Source organism: Myxine glutinosa, chromosome 5 (genome assembly GCF_964187855.1).
Source record: "Myxine glutinosa chromosome 5, kmMyxGlut1.1, whole genome shotgun sequence".
NCBI classification, from domain to species: domain Eukaryota; kingdom Metazoa; phylum Chordata; class Myxini; order Myxiniformes; family Myxinidae; genus Myxine; species Myxine glutinosa.
Window position 1 is genome coordinate 180,917,462 of NC_136265.1, and position 14,406 is coordinate 180,931,867.

Genomic DNA, 14,406 nt, shown 5'->3' on the forward strand with positions numbered 1-14,406 from the left:
AGTTGAGTACACTGTTGGCAATCCGCCAAAAGTCCTGAGAGCCAATCCGCTGAGTCGCAATGGAATCGGCTGCTGAAGCAGCACATTGTTTCTTGGCATCCTCAAGAACTCTTTTACAATGGTTACTTGCTTTGTGGAACAGGCATTTGGACTCCAGTGATCCTTGCACCTGGTACTGCTTGAAATAGTGGTTACGATGAACAATTGGAAGATCCACAAGCCGGAGTGAACCATGGATGGGAATGGACCCTCACTTGATAGGTACGTGAGGGAATATAAACGTCCATGGCAGTGCAAATCCATTGGGATATTTCCGCGGCAGCCATATCAGGACCAAGACTGAAAGATGAGGTCTATGGCACATCAGCAAGAAATGAACGGAATCCATCCCAATCACCTTTCCCAAACTGAAACACAGTGCGGTGAAAAGGATGCACTGGAGTTGAGAATGAGGAGTAAGAGACACAAACAGAAACAGTGGAATGATCCGAGTTACCGATTGGAGGCAGAACATCAGCAACACAATCACCGGGGTGAGAACACAGAAAGAGATCAAGCAGGTATCTTCCATCAGAAGCACGGCCAGGAATATGAGTGGGAGAGGAAACAATTTGGGTGAAGTTTTGAGAGATCAAGCAGGTATCTTCCATCAAAAGCATGGTCAGGAATACGAGTGGGAGAGGAAACAATTTGGGTGAAGTTTTGAGAGATCAAGCAGGTATCTTCCATCAAAAGCATGGTCAGGAATACGAGTGGGAGAGGAAACAATTTGGGTGAGGTTTTGAGAGATCAGCAGGTATCTTCTATCAGAAGCACGGTCAGGAATACGAGTGGGAGAGGAAACAATTTGGGTGAAGTTTTGAGAGATCAAGCAGGTATCTTCCATCAAAAGCATGGTCAGGAATACGAGTGGGAGAGGAAACAATTTGGGTGAAGTTTTGAGAGATCAAGCAGGTATCTTCCATCAAAAGCATGGTCAGGAATACGAGTGGGAGAGGAAACAATTTGGGTGAGGTTTTGAGAGATCAGCAGGTATCTTCTATCAGAAGCACGGTCAGGAATACGAGTGGGAGAGGAAACAATTTGGGTGAAGTTTTGAGAGATCAAGCAGGTATCTTCCATCAAAAGCATGGTCAGGAATACGAGTGGGAGAGGAAACAATTTGGGTGAAGTTTTGAGAGATCAAGCAGGTATCTTCCATCAAAAGCATGGTCAGGAATACGAGTGGGAGAGGAAACAATTTGGGTGAAGTTTTGAGAGATCAAGCAGGTATCTTCCATCAAAAGCATGGTCAGGAATACGAGTGGGAGAGGAAACAATTTGGGTGAAGTTTTGAGAGATCAAGCAGGTATCTTCCATCAAAAGCATGGTCAGGAATACGAGTGGGAGAGGAAACAATTTGGGTGAAGTTTTGAGAGATCAAGCAGGTATCTTCCATCAGAAGCACGGTCAGGAATACGAGTGGGAGAGGAAACAATTTGGGTGAAGTTTTGAGAGATCAAGCAGGTATCTTCCATCAAAAGCATGGTCAGGAATACGAGTGGGAGAGGAAACGATTTGGGTGAAGTTTTGAGAGATCAAGCAGGTATCTTCCATCAGAAGCACGGTCAGGAATATGAGTGGGAGAGGAAACAATTTGGGTGAAGTTTTGAGAGATCAAGCAGGTATCTTCCATCAAAAGCATGGTCAGGAATACGAGTGGGAGAGGAAACAATTTGGGTGAAGTTTTGAGAGATCAAGCAGGTATCTTCCATCAGAAGCACGGTCAGGAATACGAGTGGGAGAGGAAACAATTTGGGTGAGGTTTTGAGAGATTGAGAAATTATAGGCATCGATACCAGGAGGGTCGGTATTGCGAGAGTGTACCAACCACTCCTTGTGGTGAACGTTGAAGTCACCAAATACCATGACGTGTGCAGAAGGGTGGAGTAAAATAGACCTGTCAATGCTGTGTGAGATTGCATCGAGCGCGGCATAAGAAGATGAGCGATACAGAAAGAAGAGCTAGGTTGTTGAATGCAGGAGAGCAAGGCGGAAACACATGAACTCGTGAGAGCCCCTTTCAAGAGAATCTTCACAAGCTTAAGGTAGAGAATCCTTAACATGGATGCCAACATCATGAGATCAAGTCGGTCCTCCATCATGAGAGGAGGGTGATCAAGTCGGTGAAAAATGTAACCAGGTAGCTTGAAAGAAATGGAGGAGATACCACTGTCCAACCAACACTCAGATAGAGCCAGCAGGTCAGGTGAGTTAAGCTGAACAAAATATTGCACAGAAGAGAAGTTGGAGCGAAAGCCCCGACATTGGAAAAGCAAATATTAAATGGATTTGAGCTTCGCTGTGCATGGGCTGGTGGATTAGTACGTGCAGGTAGAGATCTGTTATTCTTAGATTGCAGAACCATATTCATAGTGATAGAAATACATGAAACATTGAAAGGTAGTGAACAGGCCCGGACAAGGAAGAAGAAGAAAAAGAAGAAGGAGAGGACAGTCAAAGTTACCTAAACAAATTTACAGACCAGTCCAAGACACTCAATGGGGTCCCACAAACTCATGCGGATACATCGTCATAACAATGCCACTCTGATGGCCTCAGGAATGCAACCGAACATGGCTGCACGGACCACCCTCATGCATGTCCAATGTCCATGGTTTCGACATTTTACACCTGTTGATAGATCAACCTCTCAGAGCATTACCAAAGAGTTTGGGATCCTGAACTACCAGGTGGCTGTGACCTGCGACATGTTTATTTCCGGTACCCTTCACAGAGGCAGAATTCATCAGATCCCACAGGGAGTCACGGACAAGAAAGATGCAAAATAACTAAGACTAGAAATGATAGAACAGAAGAAAAGAAAGAAGACTTGGACGAAAACAAAGAAGAAGAAGAAGTAGAGGAAGGAGAAGAAGAAGACTGGCATGATGCCATTCACCTAGTCCTGAAACAAGGAAAACCCTCTTCACAGGACCACTGAGAAGGTGGGGGTGACTAGGCCAGGTGGAAAAATAAACTTTTCCCTACCCCTAAAAATGTGTGACTACTCTTAGTCTGGCTCCGACCCGTTGACCTGCCTGGCTAGGTAAGACCTACCAGGGGCAAAGCTCCCGCCGGTATAGCCCAAAGGGTCACAGGAGCACGAAAGCCTTCCCACTACGATCAGAGTGGTCGTCACAATCTGGGAGGTATTCCCTCTTCCCTTAGCTCCCCGATTATTCCCTTTTAATTATTTATTATCTTAATTTACCCCAACCTCCCCCACCCCCATATGTCCCCATATGTTCACACTATGTTCATGACGTTGAAGAGCACGTAGAGCCAATTCACCTTACATGGAAAGCGTTATGTCTGTGCACAATCATGCTCATTTGGTGGACAGTGACAAACTCAATAGGATTAAAGGTACTATTAAAGCTTCTTATTAATAGGTCCATGTGTTTTATACCTCTCCCACCCCCCTCCCCCTTCCCATGCCTTCTCCCCTCAAGCCCCCTCCCTCCCACAGATCTCCCGATGTCCCTGCTCCCAAATGTTGTACTTGTGTGCTTCCCTCTCTCTCCCCCCATCTTGTCTCCCGCTCCCCTTATTATATGTTTTTTTGTGTCCATTTGAATTTTTTTTGTGATCAATGTTAGCTCTTTCATGAGCCTCGACTTTGTATACAAAAAAAAAGAAAAAAAAAGCTTGGGTTCATAAAAAAAAAAATTCACTTTTGCAGGAGAAAAGAAGTACCTGTGTGATCAGTGTGGTTTTGCCGGAGGGACGCGACACGCACTCACCAAGCATCGGCGTCAGCACACAGGTGGGAGTCTTTACGCGGCACACACACTCTTCAGGATAATACCAACCCCCGTGCCACTACCGAGGATGCGGCGAAACTCTGTCCACCACCAATGATTCCTAAATTCTGGCATTCCTCATCCACAGGTGACAGGCCATTCAAGTGTGACCTGTGCGCTTTTGCATCGACGACACAGTCTCACCTAACTCGGCACCGGCGAGTACACACGGGAGAGAAACCCTATCGCTGCCCATGGTGTGAGTACAGGTCAGGAGCACAGAGCACGCTGGATCGCCGGTACTCGTACGTGCGTCAGGCTTCCGGTTTGCCCATTTTCCTGCTCTTTTCAAGTTCCCTTTCCATCCCCCTCCCTCCCTTTATTTTTTTTTTTTTTTTTTTTTTTTTGTATACAGAATCGAGGCTCGTGAAAGAGCTAACATTTATTTCACAAACAAATCAAACAGACAAACAAAATATATGAGAAGAGGGAGCAGAGAAAGGGAAGCACATAAACACATCATTTGAGAGCAGGGAGATGTGTGGGAGGGAGAGGGCTTGGGGGGAGGAGGCGTGGGAAGGGGGAGAAGTATAAAACACAAGGACTTCCAGGACAGAAGTTGGTATTTCAAAAATGTGGATTTGGGGTGAAATTAGCGGGGGTAGAAAAGATCAAGGTTTTGGATGGGGGAAGATAAGAGATGGTGGTGAACAGCTGTTTTAATGACCTGGAGGGTGGAGTGGGATTGAAGAGAGTGAGGGAGTTTGTTCCAGAGGCGGGAGAAAAGAGGAATGAAGGAGTGGAGGTGAGCAGAGAGTCTTGATTTTGGCACTTTAACCATAAGAGGGTTGCAGGCAGATCTTGTGCGACCTGTAGGAATATTTGGGGTACAGAGCCCAGAGAGAGCTGGGGGGGCAAGGCCAGAGAGGAGTCGGTAGAAGACGGAAAGACCACCAACCTGCCTGCGGTGAGTGAGTGAAATGCCCTTGGAGTTAGCTTCATCGCGGGAGATTCCAATGATTCTGAACGCTTTGGTTTCAACAGCGTGAAGACGAGCTAGGTGTGAGGCAGGAGCACCAGCCCAGAGGGGAGAGCAGTATTCCATTGAGCTGCGGATGAAAGCCTTGTATGTGGTGAAGAGCTCAGGTGTGCCAAGGAAGGACTTCGCATGACGGAGGATGCCCAGTCGGTGACTGGCTTTGGAAGCCAGATTTGAAATGTGATTTTCCCAGGAAAGATCATGGCAGATAGTGAGACCCAAAAGCTTGAGTGACAGAACTTCTTGGAGAGGATTATTCAGAAAGTGGATGGGAGGTTTGTCCAGTCGGTCTTTTCGGAGAGACATCGTAAGAGTGTGAGATTTGTCAGGATTGAAAGACATGTTCCATTTGTTTGCCCCGTCTGTGATTTTGTCCAGGTCTGCAGAGAGTGAGGAGGCTGCAGACTGCCGATCTGAGGGATGAGGAATGGAGCGACAGAGAGTAGAGTCATCAGCAAAGAGACAGAGAGGATTTTCAAGAGAGTCAGAGAGATCATTGATGAAGACCAGAAAAAGCACAGGGCCCAGAACACTGCCTTGGGGAACTCCAGCCTGAACAGGAAGAGGAGATGAGAGAAACCCATTCAGGGCCACACGTTGACTACGACTAGAGAGGAAGTCCGCCAGCCATGCGTGGAGATTTCCATGGATACGAAAGGAGGAGAGTTTGGTGAGCAGAGCGGGGTGCCAGACCGTATTGAAGGCACGGGATATGTCAAGGGAGACAGCTCTAATTTCCTGTTTGGCATTGAGAACCTCCATCCATTGTTGAGAAAGCAGAAGCAACATGTCCAGAGTAGAGTGGCAGGTCTGAACCCAAATTGATGATCAGAGATCAAGCCATTGGAGAAGAGGAAAGATTTCATATCCGAAACAATGATGGATTCCATGACTTTGCTGATAATTGGGAGAAGGCTGATTGGTCTGTAGTTGCTAGGATCTGTTTTTGCACCTTTTTGTCCAAGGCGGTGATGTTGGCTGATTTCCAAGCAGATGGCAGATGAGCTTGAGTAAAACAGAGGGTGAAGAGGACAGAGAGAGGGAGTGAAAGAGCGGAAGAACAGGATTTTAGGACCCGTGGGCTGATGCCTTCAGGCCCAGTTGCAGAATCAGAGTCGAGTGTTCACAGAAACTTTTCCACCTTGTCAGGAGGAAAGGACACAGAGTCCAGGAGCAGCTGGGTACGACTGGGTATGGTGGGTACAGAGAGGGATGGGTTTGGGACACAAGATTTAGAGGCAAACACAGAGTTGAGGCATTCAGCTTTTTCACGTGCGGAGTCAGCCGTGTAGCCGTTTGAGGTGAGGGAGGGGATGGAGGGGGAACAAACGCCAGAAACAGATTTGACCAGACGCCACCAGGATTTGGAAGAGGGAGACAGATAAGAGAGTTCGGTCTTGAGAACGGAGAGATATTGTTTCCTGGCTCTCCTGAGGGTGGACACACACTTGTTTCGGGCTTTGTGAAAGGAAATGAGATTTCCTTCCGTTGGATTTGCTTTCCAGGAGACGAAAGCAAGTTGTTTCTGGGCAACAGCCTCACCACAAGATTCTGTGTCCCATGGACGTGAGGAAGGGTATGACAACTGAAGACGAGATGGGATAAATCTGTGCATGAGAGAGAGCAATTTACTTTGGAATAATTCCCAGGATGAGTTGATGTCAGAGGCGGTAGAGATGGGAGACCAGTCCCGATGATTGATGGCTGCTTGAAGACCGTGCCAGTTGGCCTGAGTGAAATGCCAGACTCGTCGACGCTGAGGAGGCTCTCTGAGAATGGTCAGAGAGATGTCCACTTTAACAAGCACATGATCAGATGAGCCGATTGGAGCAGAAGAAGAGCAACAGACATTTTCAGGGAAGTTAGTCATAACCAAGTTCAGAAGAGAAGATGCTCCGTTGACTGAGATCCGGGTCGGGAAATTGACAGATTGTGTCAGTCCCAGTGAGTCGCAGAAGTCCTTTGCTGAAGAGCCATGGCTGGTGAGAGAGGTACCCACACCCAGCCAACTGGCATTGTGACAATTTAAATCACCACATATGAGGAAGAGAGAGTTGGGATGGATAGATAGAAGTTGGTCCATATTATCAGACAGCGAGATGTAGATGGAGTCATCACTGTTTGGTGGACGGTACAACACACATATGAACAAAAGGTGGGAGCGAAGGGGAAGCCATAGCTAAAGGTATTCCTGGGGGTGAGGTGGAGAGAGGGCAGTGCAGGGTGAGTGAGGAAGAGAGTTTTTTTTATAAAGATAGCAACCCCACCTCCAGGACGAGGCTCAGGTCTATCATACCGGAGGAGGGAGTAACCTGGGAGAGATACCAAGGAATCAGAGACATGAAGGAGGAAAGTTTCTGTTAAGCAGATCACGTCTGGTTTGTCAGAAGCAACCTGTATGGAGAGATCAGTCAAGTTTGAGCGAAGGCCCCGGATGTTTGAGGTCCATACCGTTAATGAAGAGGAAGGGGGAGCATCGGATACAGAACAGGGGGGGGGAGGGGTAGGGTAAGATGTGGAAGAGGAGGAAGTGGTAGGGAGAGCTGTTGAAGGTTTGTCAGAGATTTCAGAACAGCTTGGAGAAAGGGAAGAATGGGGTGGACAAAAGGTTTGATGGTGATTGGGTGAGGCACAGTGAGGGGTTATTTGAGGAGGGGGAAGAGCGAGGCAGAAGGTTGGGGGAGATGAAGGTGAAAGTTGGAAGGGGGAAGAAGCGGGGAGGACGCTTTGAGGAGGAGGGGTGAGGGGAGTCTCGGAAGGGAGGAGCAACGGATAGTCTCGGAGGGGAGGGGTGTGGGGGGAGTTTAGGAGGGAAGGGGCAAGGGGGGAGATTTGAAAGGGATGGTTGATGGGGAAGATTTGGAGGGGAGGGGCAAGGGGGTAGATTTGGAGGGGAGGGGTGATGGGGAAGTTTTGGAGGGGAGGGGTGATGGGGAAGTTTTGGAGGGGAGGGGTGATGTGGAAGTTTTGGAGGGGAGGGGTGATGGGGAAGTTTTGGAGGGAAGGGGTGATGGGGAAGATTTGGAGGGGAGGGGCAAGGGGGGAGATTTGAAAGGGATGGGTGATGGGGAAGATTTGGAGGGGAGGGGCAAGGGGGAAGATTTGAAAGAGATGGGTGATGGGGAAGATTTGGAGGGGAGGGGCAAGAGGGTAGATTTGGAGGGGAGGGGTGATGGGGAAGTTTTGGAGGGGAGGGGTGATGGGGAAGTTTTGGAGGGAAGGGGTGATGGGGAAGATTTGGAGGGGAGGGGTGAGATTGGATTTTAGAAAGTTGCAAAACTGCGAACATTTATTGCAAAATGAGTTTCTTGTGACCTTCGAGTCAAAAAAACATTTGAGGACGCTGAAGGAGGGGTGGAGTGCAGGAGAGTTTCGGGAATGTAGAAAAGAGGAACTGTAAGACATGGAGTTTTTTTTTGGAATGAATAGATTTGGTGAGCAAGTCGAAAGCATCCTTTTATAGAAGAAGAAGAAAAAGGTGTTATAATATACGACAGAATACAGTTCTTCAGGAGAAAGTTTAAACATTTTAAAATTGAGCAGTGAAAACTATCTGGGGAAATGGAAAATGGAAATGGGGGTGAAACATGTGATCGAAGAACGAACGAACAAATAAGAACAACGAATAAACGAATAAGAACAGAGAAGGAAATATTTTTTTTGGTTTTTTTTTTTTTGAGTTGAGATTTTAAACAAGGAAGTATGGGGTGAAAGACTGGGACAAAAACAGAGAACAAAAGTAATTGCAGCGCAATCGACGGACCGCTGAGAGAAAAACAAAGCCTCAAGGTCGGACACGGTAGCCTACTAGGCCTCAAAATACGCGACACAAATTAACCGACGATTTTGTATACATGTATGAAAAATTAACACCAAGAATCTTACTAAAGACACACTATAGGTACACACACCGAAAGATAGATACAGTTTCAACAAAAACACAATTGTGAAAAATTACTTAACTTCGAAAGCGTGAGCGCATGGACAGCTTCGAAAAGACGTGACCTCCAATCTTGCGCATGCGCAAAGAATGAGAAAAAAAAAATGAATCAATCAAAATCTCCCTTTACATTTAATCACCTCATTCCATGTTTTCCCATCACTTTAATACACACGGCATAATCTGAGGATTCTTGATCAGAAAATTATTCTTCATATTCACTTTCTGACGAGTCTGATGTGAGTCGTGCGGCCATTTTTCTCTGTGTGCTGAGACAATCGTTCCGTTGATGACGTCACACAGATGAGGTAATGACCATGAAAGTTTTTCTGCATTTTTTAAGGGCGGTACCTGCCGGGTTGCCTTTTTAGCTCACCTGGAACGAAGTTCCGGGGAGCTTATGCGATGGCGCTTTGTCCGTCTGTCAGTCTGTCAGTCTGTCTGTCAGTCAGTCCGTAAACACTTGCAACTTCTTCTCCGAAACCACTTAAGGGGTTATGACCAAATTTGGCACAAATGATATTTGTTATGTTGTGACTAAAGTTTGTTCACGGCATTAAAAAAAAAATCTGGGTTTAAGGGGGTTTACTGGGGGTCAAAGTGGGTCCGGGTTTGACCCCCCCAAAATAGGTATTTGCTTTCTTCTCAGAAACTACACATGCGATTTTGATGAAATTTCACCACAAACTTCATCACCCGTGATGTACCAAAGTTTGTTCACGGCATTAAAAAAAAATCTGCCCCTTTCGGGATTTACAGGTGGGTTCCCCCCCAAAATAGGTATTTTTTTGTTTGTTTGTTTTAAGTCTTATGATTATGTTCGTATGATTCCACACGCTCCACTGTCTCCTAGCAACCATTGAAATTGGTTTAAAATACCTTTAGTCAGTGCAGTGTACTGTTTATTCTTCCAGGTGAGGGCCAGGTGTATTGCCCCTATGTTTTAAACTTTAACATCTCAAAAAAACTATGAGAATAAAAAATGACGTTTCCTTCTTTGTTTATTACTTAAAAATCAATATCACATTGAACAAAATTCTGTGGACCTTTAACTTGTGCTCTTCTCCCCCTCATGTCAGCAGAGCTTTGACCATCATTTTTACCCCTTTGGCTGTTCCTTATCCAACAGATCAAACTGCCCCGAGAACATCCGAAAGCACATCCTGAGCACTGGTCGGCACAAGGGTGTGTACATGTACAACTGTCCGCGTTGCACTTTTGGAACCAACAGCCCAAGTGTTTTCCGAAACCACCTGAAAGAAAACCACCCGGACATTGAGAACCCCGACCTTGCCTACCTGCATGCAGGTACAAAATTGTCATTTAGCGCTCTCTTCGTCTGATCCGTGTTTTTGATAAGGTAAATGTGGCTTACGGCAGACTTCAGTACATCTGATGGATGGCAAGGCCTATTGGACAAAACGGACAAACAGACAAGTATTTGGGATCACTTACCTGGGGTGTCATTGTTAGAATGCTCTCTGGACAAGGTGAGTCCCTCTTTTACCATTGGTTACCTGTATGTTTCACTTATTTCTCTCTAGTTCTGATAAACTTTTGTCATTGTGTATGTGAGAAAGATGCTGAACGAGTTACCGAAAGAGCCACCAAAAGATGGCCTGTTTGTGTTCCGAGCTGTTAAGGTTTAAATCCCAATTTGAATTTGTGCCTCATGATGCACGGAACGAGGTTCAAATCCCACATACCACATGTGCTTGTCATTATTTACTAATGTCTTTGTCATTCATGTAAAAGTACACTGATGTCTACGAATGTCTTGTGTGCTGCATATGATATATGTACAAGGTCCTCCATGATGACTAAAAACGAATAACAATGTTACGCGGAAGGAGGAGGGGGATCCTCAGATCGTGTAACTTATAGTATGAACCATGTGGTCACATAGTGTGGATTCCTCTTCGAACAGGTAGTTTTTTTTTGTTTGTTTTTTATGTAGAAGGCTCCAATCACAGACTATGTAGTCCTCATCGAAGCCAGGCCGAAATAAAAGAGCTGCATTGATAGAAAAGTGAAGAAGGAGACAATAGTTTAAGAGTTTTTGAGAAAGCAGAAAATCTGCTTTTTGAAAAGGGAAAGATCATAAGTGTTTGGAAAAACATGGGAAGGTAAAGAATTCCAGAGTTTGGCAGTGGAGGGTAAGAAACAAACATCATAACTACCCACCCTTGAGCTGCTAATGGCCACACAGTAATCATGTGATGTAGTGACGTGTCGAGTATTCCATGGTCTCGCGAATGGTGGAGGTACACTATATATACAGTTGGTATATAGGTATACAGTTGCGAGAGGTATGTCATATTGTAAAACGTGCACTGAAGATTAGGCAGTGAGTATTACCTTTAAAACAGTATAGAGTAAGTTTGTTGTGTAAAACCTCGTGTTTTCGAGCGGTGTTAGTTTTGTGGATGTGTTGGTTTGGCGGATGTGTTGGTTTGGCGGATGTGTTGGTTTGGTGGATGTGTTGGTTTGGCGGATGTGTTGGTTTGGTGGATGTGTTAGTTTTGCGGATGTGTTGGTTTGGCGGATGTGTTGGTTTGGCGGATGTGTTGGTTTGGTGGATGTGTTGGTTTGGCGGATGTGTTGGCTTGGTGGATGTGTTGGTTTGGCGGATGTGTTGGTTTGGCGGATGTGTTGGTTTGGCGGATGTGTTGGTTTGGCGGATGTGTTAGTTTGGCGGATGTGTTAGTTTGGCGGATGTGTTGGTTTGGCGGATTTGTTGGTTTGGCGGATGTGTTGGTTTGGCGGATGTGTTGGTTTGGCGGATGTGTTGGTTTGGCGGATGTGTTGGTTTGGCGGATGTGTTAGTTTGGCGGATGTGTTGGTTTGGCGGATGTGTTGGTTTGGCGGATGTGTTGGTTTGGCGGATGCGTTGGTTTGGCGGATGCGTTGGTTTGGCGGATGCGTTGGTTTGGCGGATGCGTTAGTTTGGCAGATGCGTTAGTTTGGCGGATGTGTTAGTTTGGTGGATGTGTTAGTTTGGTGGATGTGTTGGTTTGGCAGATGTGTTAGTTTGGCGGATGTGTTAGTTTGGCGGATGTGTTAGTTTGGTGGATGTTGGTTTTGTGGATGTGTTAGTTTGGTGGATGTGTTAGTTTGGTGGATGTGTTGGTTTGGCAGATGTGTTAGTTTGGCGGATGTGTTAGTTTGGTGGATGTTGATTTTGTGGATGTGTTAGTTTGGTGGATGTGTTAGTTTGGTGGATGTGTTAGTTTGGTGGATGTGTTAGTTTGGCGGATGCGTTGGTTTGGCGGATGCGTTGGTTTGGCGGATGCGTTGGTTTGGCGGATGCGTTAGTTTGGCAGATGCGTTAGTTTGGCGGATGCGTTAGTTTGGCGGATGCGTTAGTTTGGTGGATGTGTTAGTTTGGTGGATGTGTTAGTTTGGCGGATGTGTTAGTTTGGCGGATGTGTTAGTTTGGTGGATGTTGGTTTTGTGGATGTGTTAGTTTGGTGGATGTGTTAGTTTGGTGGATGTGTTAGTTTGGTGGATGTGTTAGTTTTGTGGATGTGTTAGTTTTGTGGATGTGTTGGTTTGGTGGATGTGTTGGTTTGGTGGATGTGTTAGTTTGGCGGATGTGTTAGTTTGGCGGATGTGTTGGTTTGGCGGATGTGTTGGTTTGGCGGATGTGTTGGTTTGGCGGATGTGTTAGTTTGGCGGATGTGTTAGTTTGGCGGATGTGTTAGTTTGGTGGATGTGTTGGTTTGGTGGATGTGTTAGTTTGGCGGATGTGTTAGAATGGTGGATGTGTTGGTTTGGTGGATGTGTTGGTTTGGTGGATGTGTTAGTTTGGTGGATGTGTTAGTTTGGCGGATGTGTTAGTTTGGTGGATGTGTTGGTTTGGCGGATGTTTGTTTGGCGGATGTGTTGGTTTGGTGGATGTGTTATTTTGGTGGATGTGTTTGTTGCATCCCTCTTCTCTCTTTGTTTGACTACCTATCTGTGCTGCACCAGCCATGTTCTGGCTGCACCACTGCACCAGCCCTGTGCTGCACAGCAATGTGCAGCACACCGTCTTTGTGCTGCACCAGCCCTGTGCAGCATTAGCCTGCACGGGGCCACATGAGACCCAAAACCAACTCGTGCCTTGCTCAGGCCCTCCTCCTTTCCCCATTGTTTATGTGCAAGTCCTGGTATTTATTTATTGGCACCATCGTGGGTTATTTCTCTCATTGTACATAAGTTTATGTTTCCCCCTCAGTCCTATTTGTGTCTCTCGACGGCTTGATTTGTTCGTTTTAGTGATAGCATCTTGTGGACCTTTAACTACTGTTCTACCCTTATCCCCATGTTTATTTTAAGAAACCGCATTTGGACTATGAGACATTTTAATTATATCAGTGTAAAATTCAACGAAGTAAACTAAAATAAGAAGAGAAAGACATGACATGTCATAGCCCCGCCGTGGTTTTAGTAATTTTGCTGTACGGAGTTAAAGGGTGTCAGTTGGCCATCTTTGGTCAGATGACAACACAAAATCTTCTGCATATGTATACCCTCATGTATTGTCCTTGTGCCAAGTTTGAACAGGATCGGTAAATGCATGTCCGAGAAATGAATGGGGACGTGTTCAACTTCGGGTTTTTTACAACTAAAATGGCCGCCAGTCGACCATCTTTGATCAAATCACGAAAGAAAATGAAGTGCCTATGTAAACCATCATGTATTTATTATCTTTGTGCCAAGTATGAACAAAATCGGTTCATACTTCTCTGAGAAATGGTTGCGGACGCACAGACAGTCGGAAGGACGGACGGACGGACGAGACCAAATGCATAAGCCCCCGCTTCGGACTAAGTCCAGCGGGGGCTAATAAACCATTTCAGAGTCTGCGGGGGTCGTACACCCCTGGTGCTGCCTGTGTTTACAGAACCCTCTAACATGAAAACAACAAAGTATCATGTGCTGCTGGTTGTTTCCTTTTCTCCTCCAGGCATCGTTTCCAAGGCATTTGAATGCCGTCTGCATGGACGAGGGGCCCAGTATGTGCAGAGCAACATCTCATCTCCCAAAGAATCTACCCCTACTCATGATCCTGAACCTCAGACCACAGAAGTGGATGATATGGAGGTGCTGGTTTCTGAGGAGGATCAGCTAATAATCATTCAGGTCGGTTGGGTGCATTTAAAAAGATTTGAAGTTGGTTTATTTTATCAGATGATCCAGGCATCTGATGGTCCAACCCAGTGGTTCTCAAACTTTTTTGGACTACCGCCCCCTTTTGCCCTCTTGGACCAGCCCAATGCCCCCCTTGTCCTATCGTTCGTGGTCGGACACCCAGAATTTATGTAGATAGGAAGCAAAAATAACAGAAGCCAAATATTTTCTGAATAATATTTTACTTTATTTTACTTTACTTTTTATTTTATTTTGCACGACCTACAATGTTTCAGCAGAACAGGCCCAGGTGAGGCAAACTGGGAATCTGTTATCACAGGCCCAAATACCGTTAGTGTGAAGGGTGGGCCTGGTGACTCGCTGCGAGATTACGAACGTTTGGCTCCATCTCAGTGAGGAAGAGACGCAGATCGCCCCTCTTGGTAATGTCAAGGCGGTTTCGATACTTGGTCAGCAGCACCATCACGGCGCTGAACCCTCTTTCAACGAGGTATGATGTGGGGAAC

The 14,406-nt window shown here is 46.1% G+C and overlaps 1 protein-coding gene across 6 annotated transcripts in view; it reads left to right on the forward strand.

Moving 5' to 3' along the window:
* LOC137426637 (zinc finger protein 407) overlaps nt 1–14,406 on the forward strand; it is a 115,475-nt gene that overhangs the window by 68,537 nt on the left and 32,532 nt on the right. For 3 of the 6 annotated variants that reach the window (XM_068115349.2, XM_078779204.1, XM_068115351.2), the window contains 4 exons: nt 3,725–3,808; nt 3,934–4,054; nt 9,894–10,072; nt 13,716–13,891. In XM_068115349.2, the coding sequence (XP_067971450.2) occupies nt 3,725–3,808; nt 3,934–4,054; nt 9,894–10,072; nt 13,716–13,891 (560 nt within the window). The remainder of the gene's footprint in view (nt 1–3,724; nt 3,809–3,933; nt 4,055–9,893; nt 10,073–13,715; nt 13,892–14,406) is intronic. The other 3 variants (XR_013623642.1, XR_013623643.1, XM_068115352.2) reach the window with 3 other exon arrangements.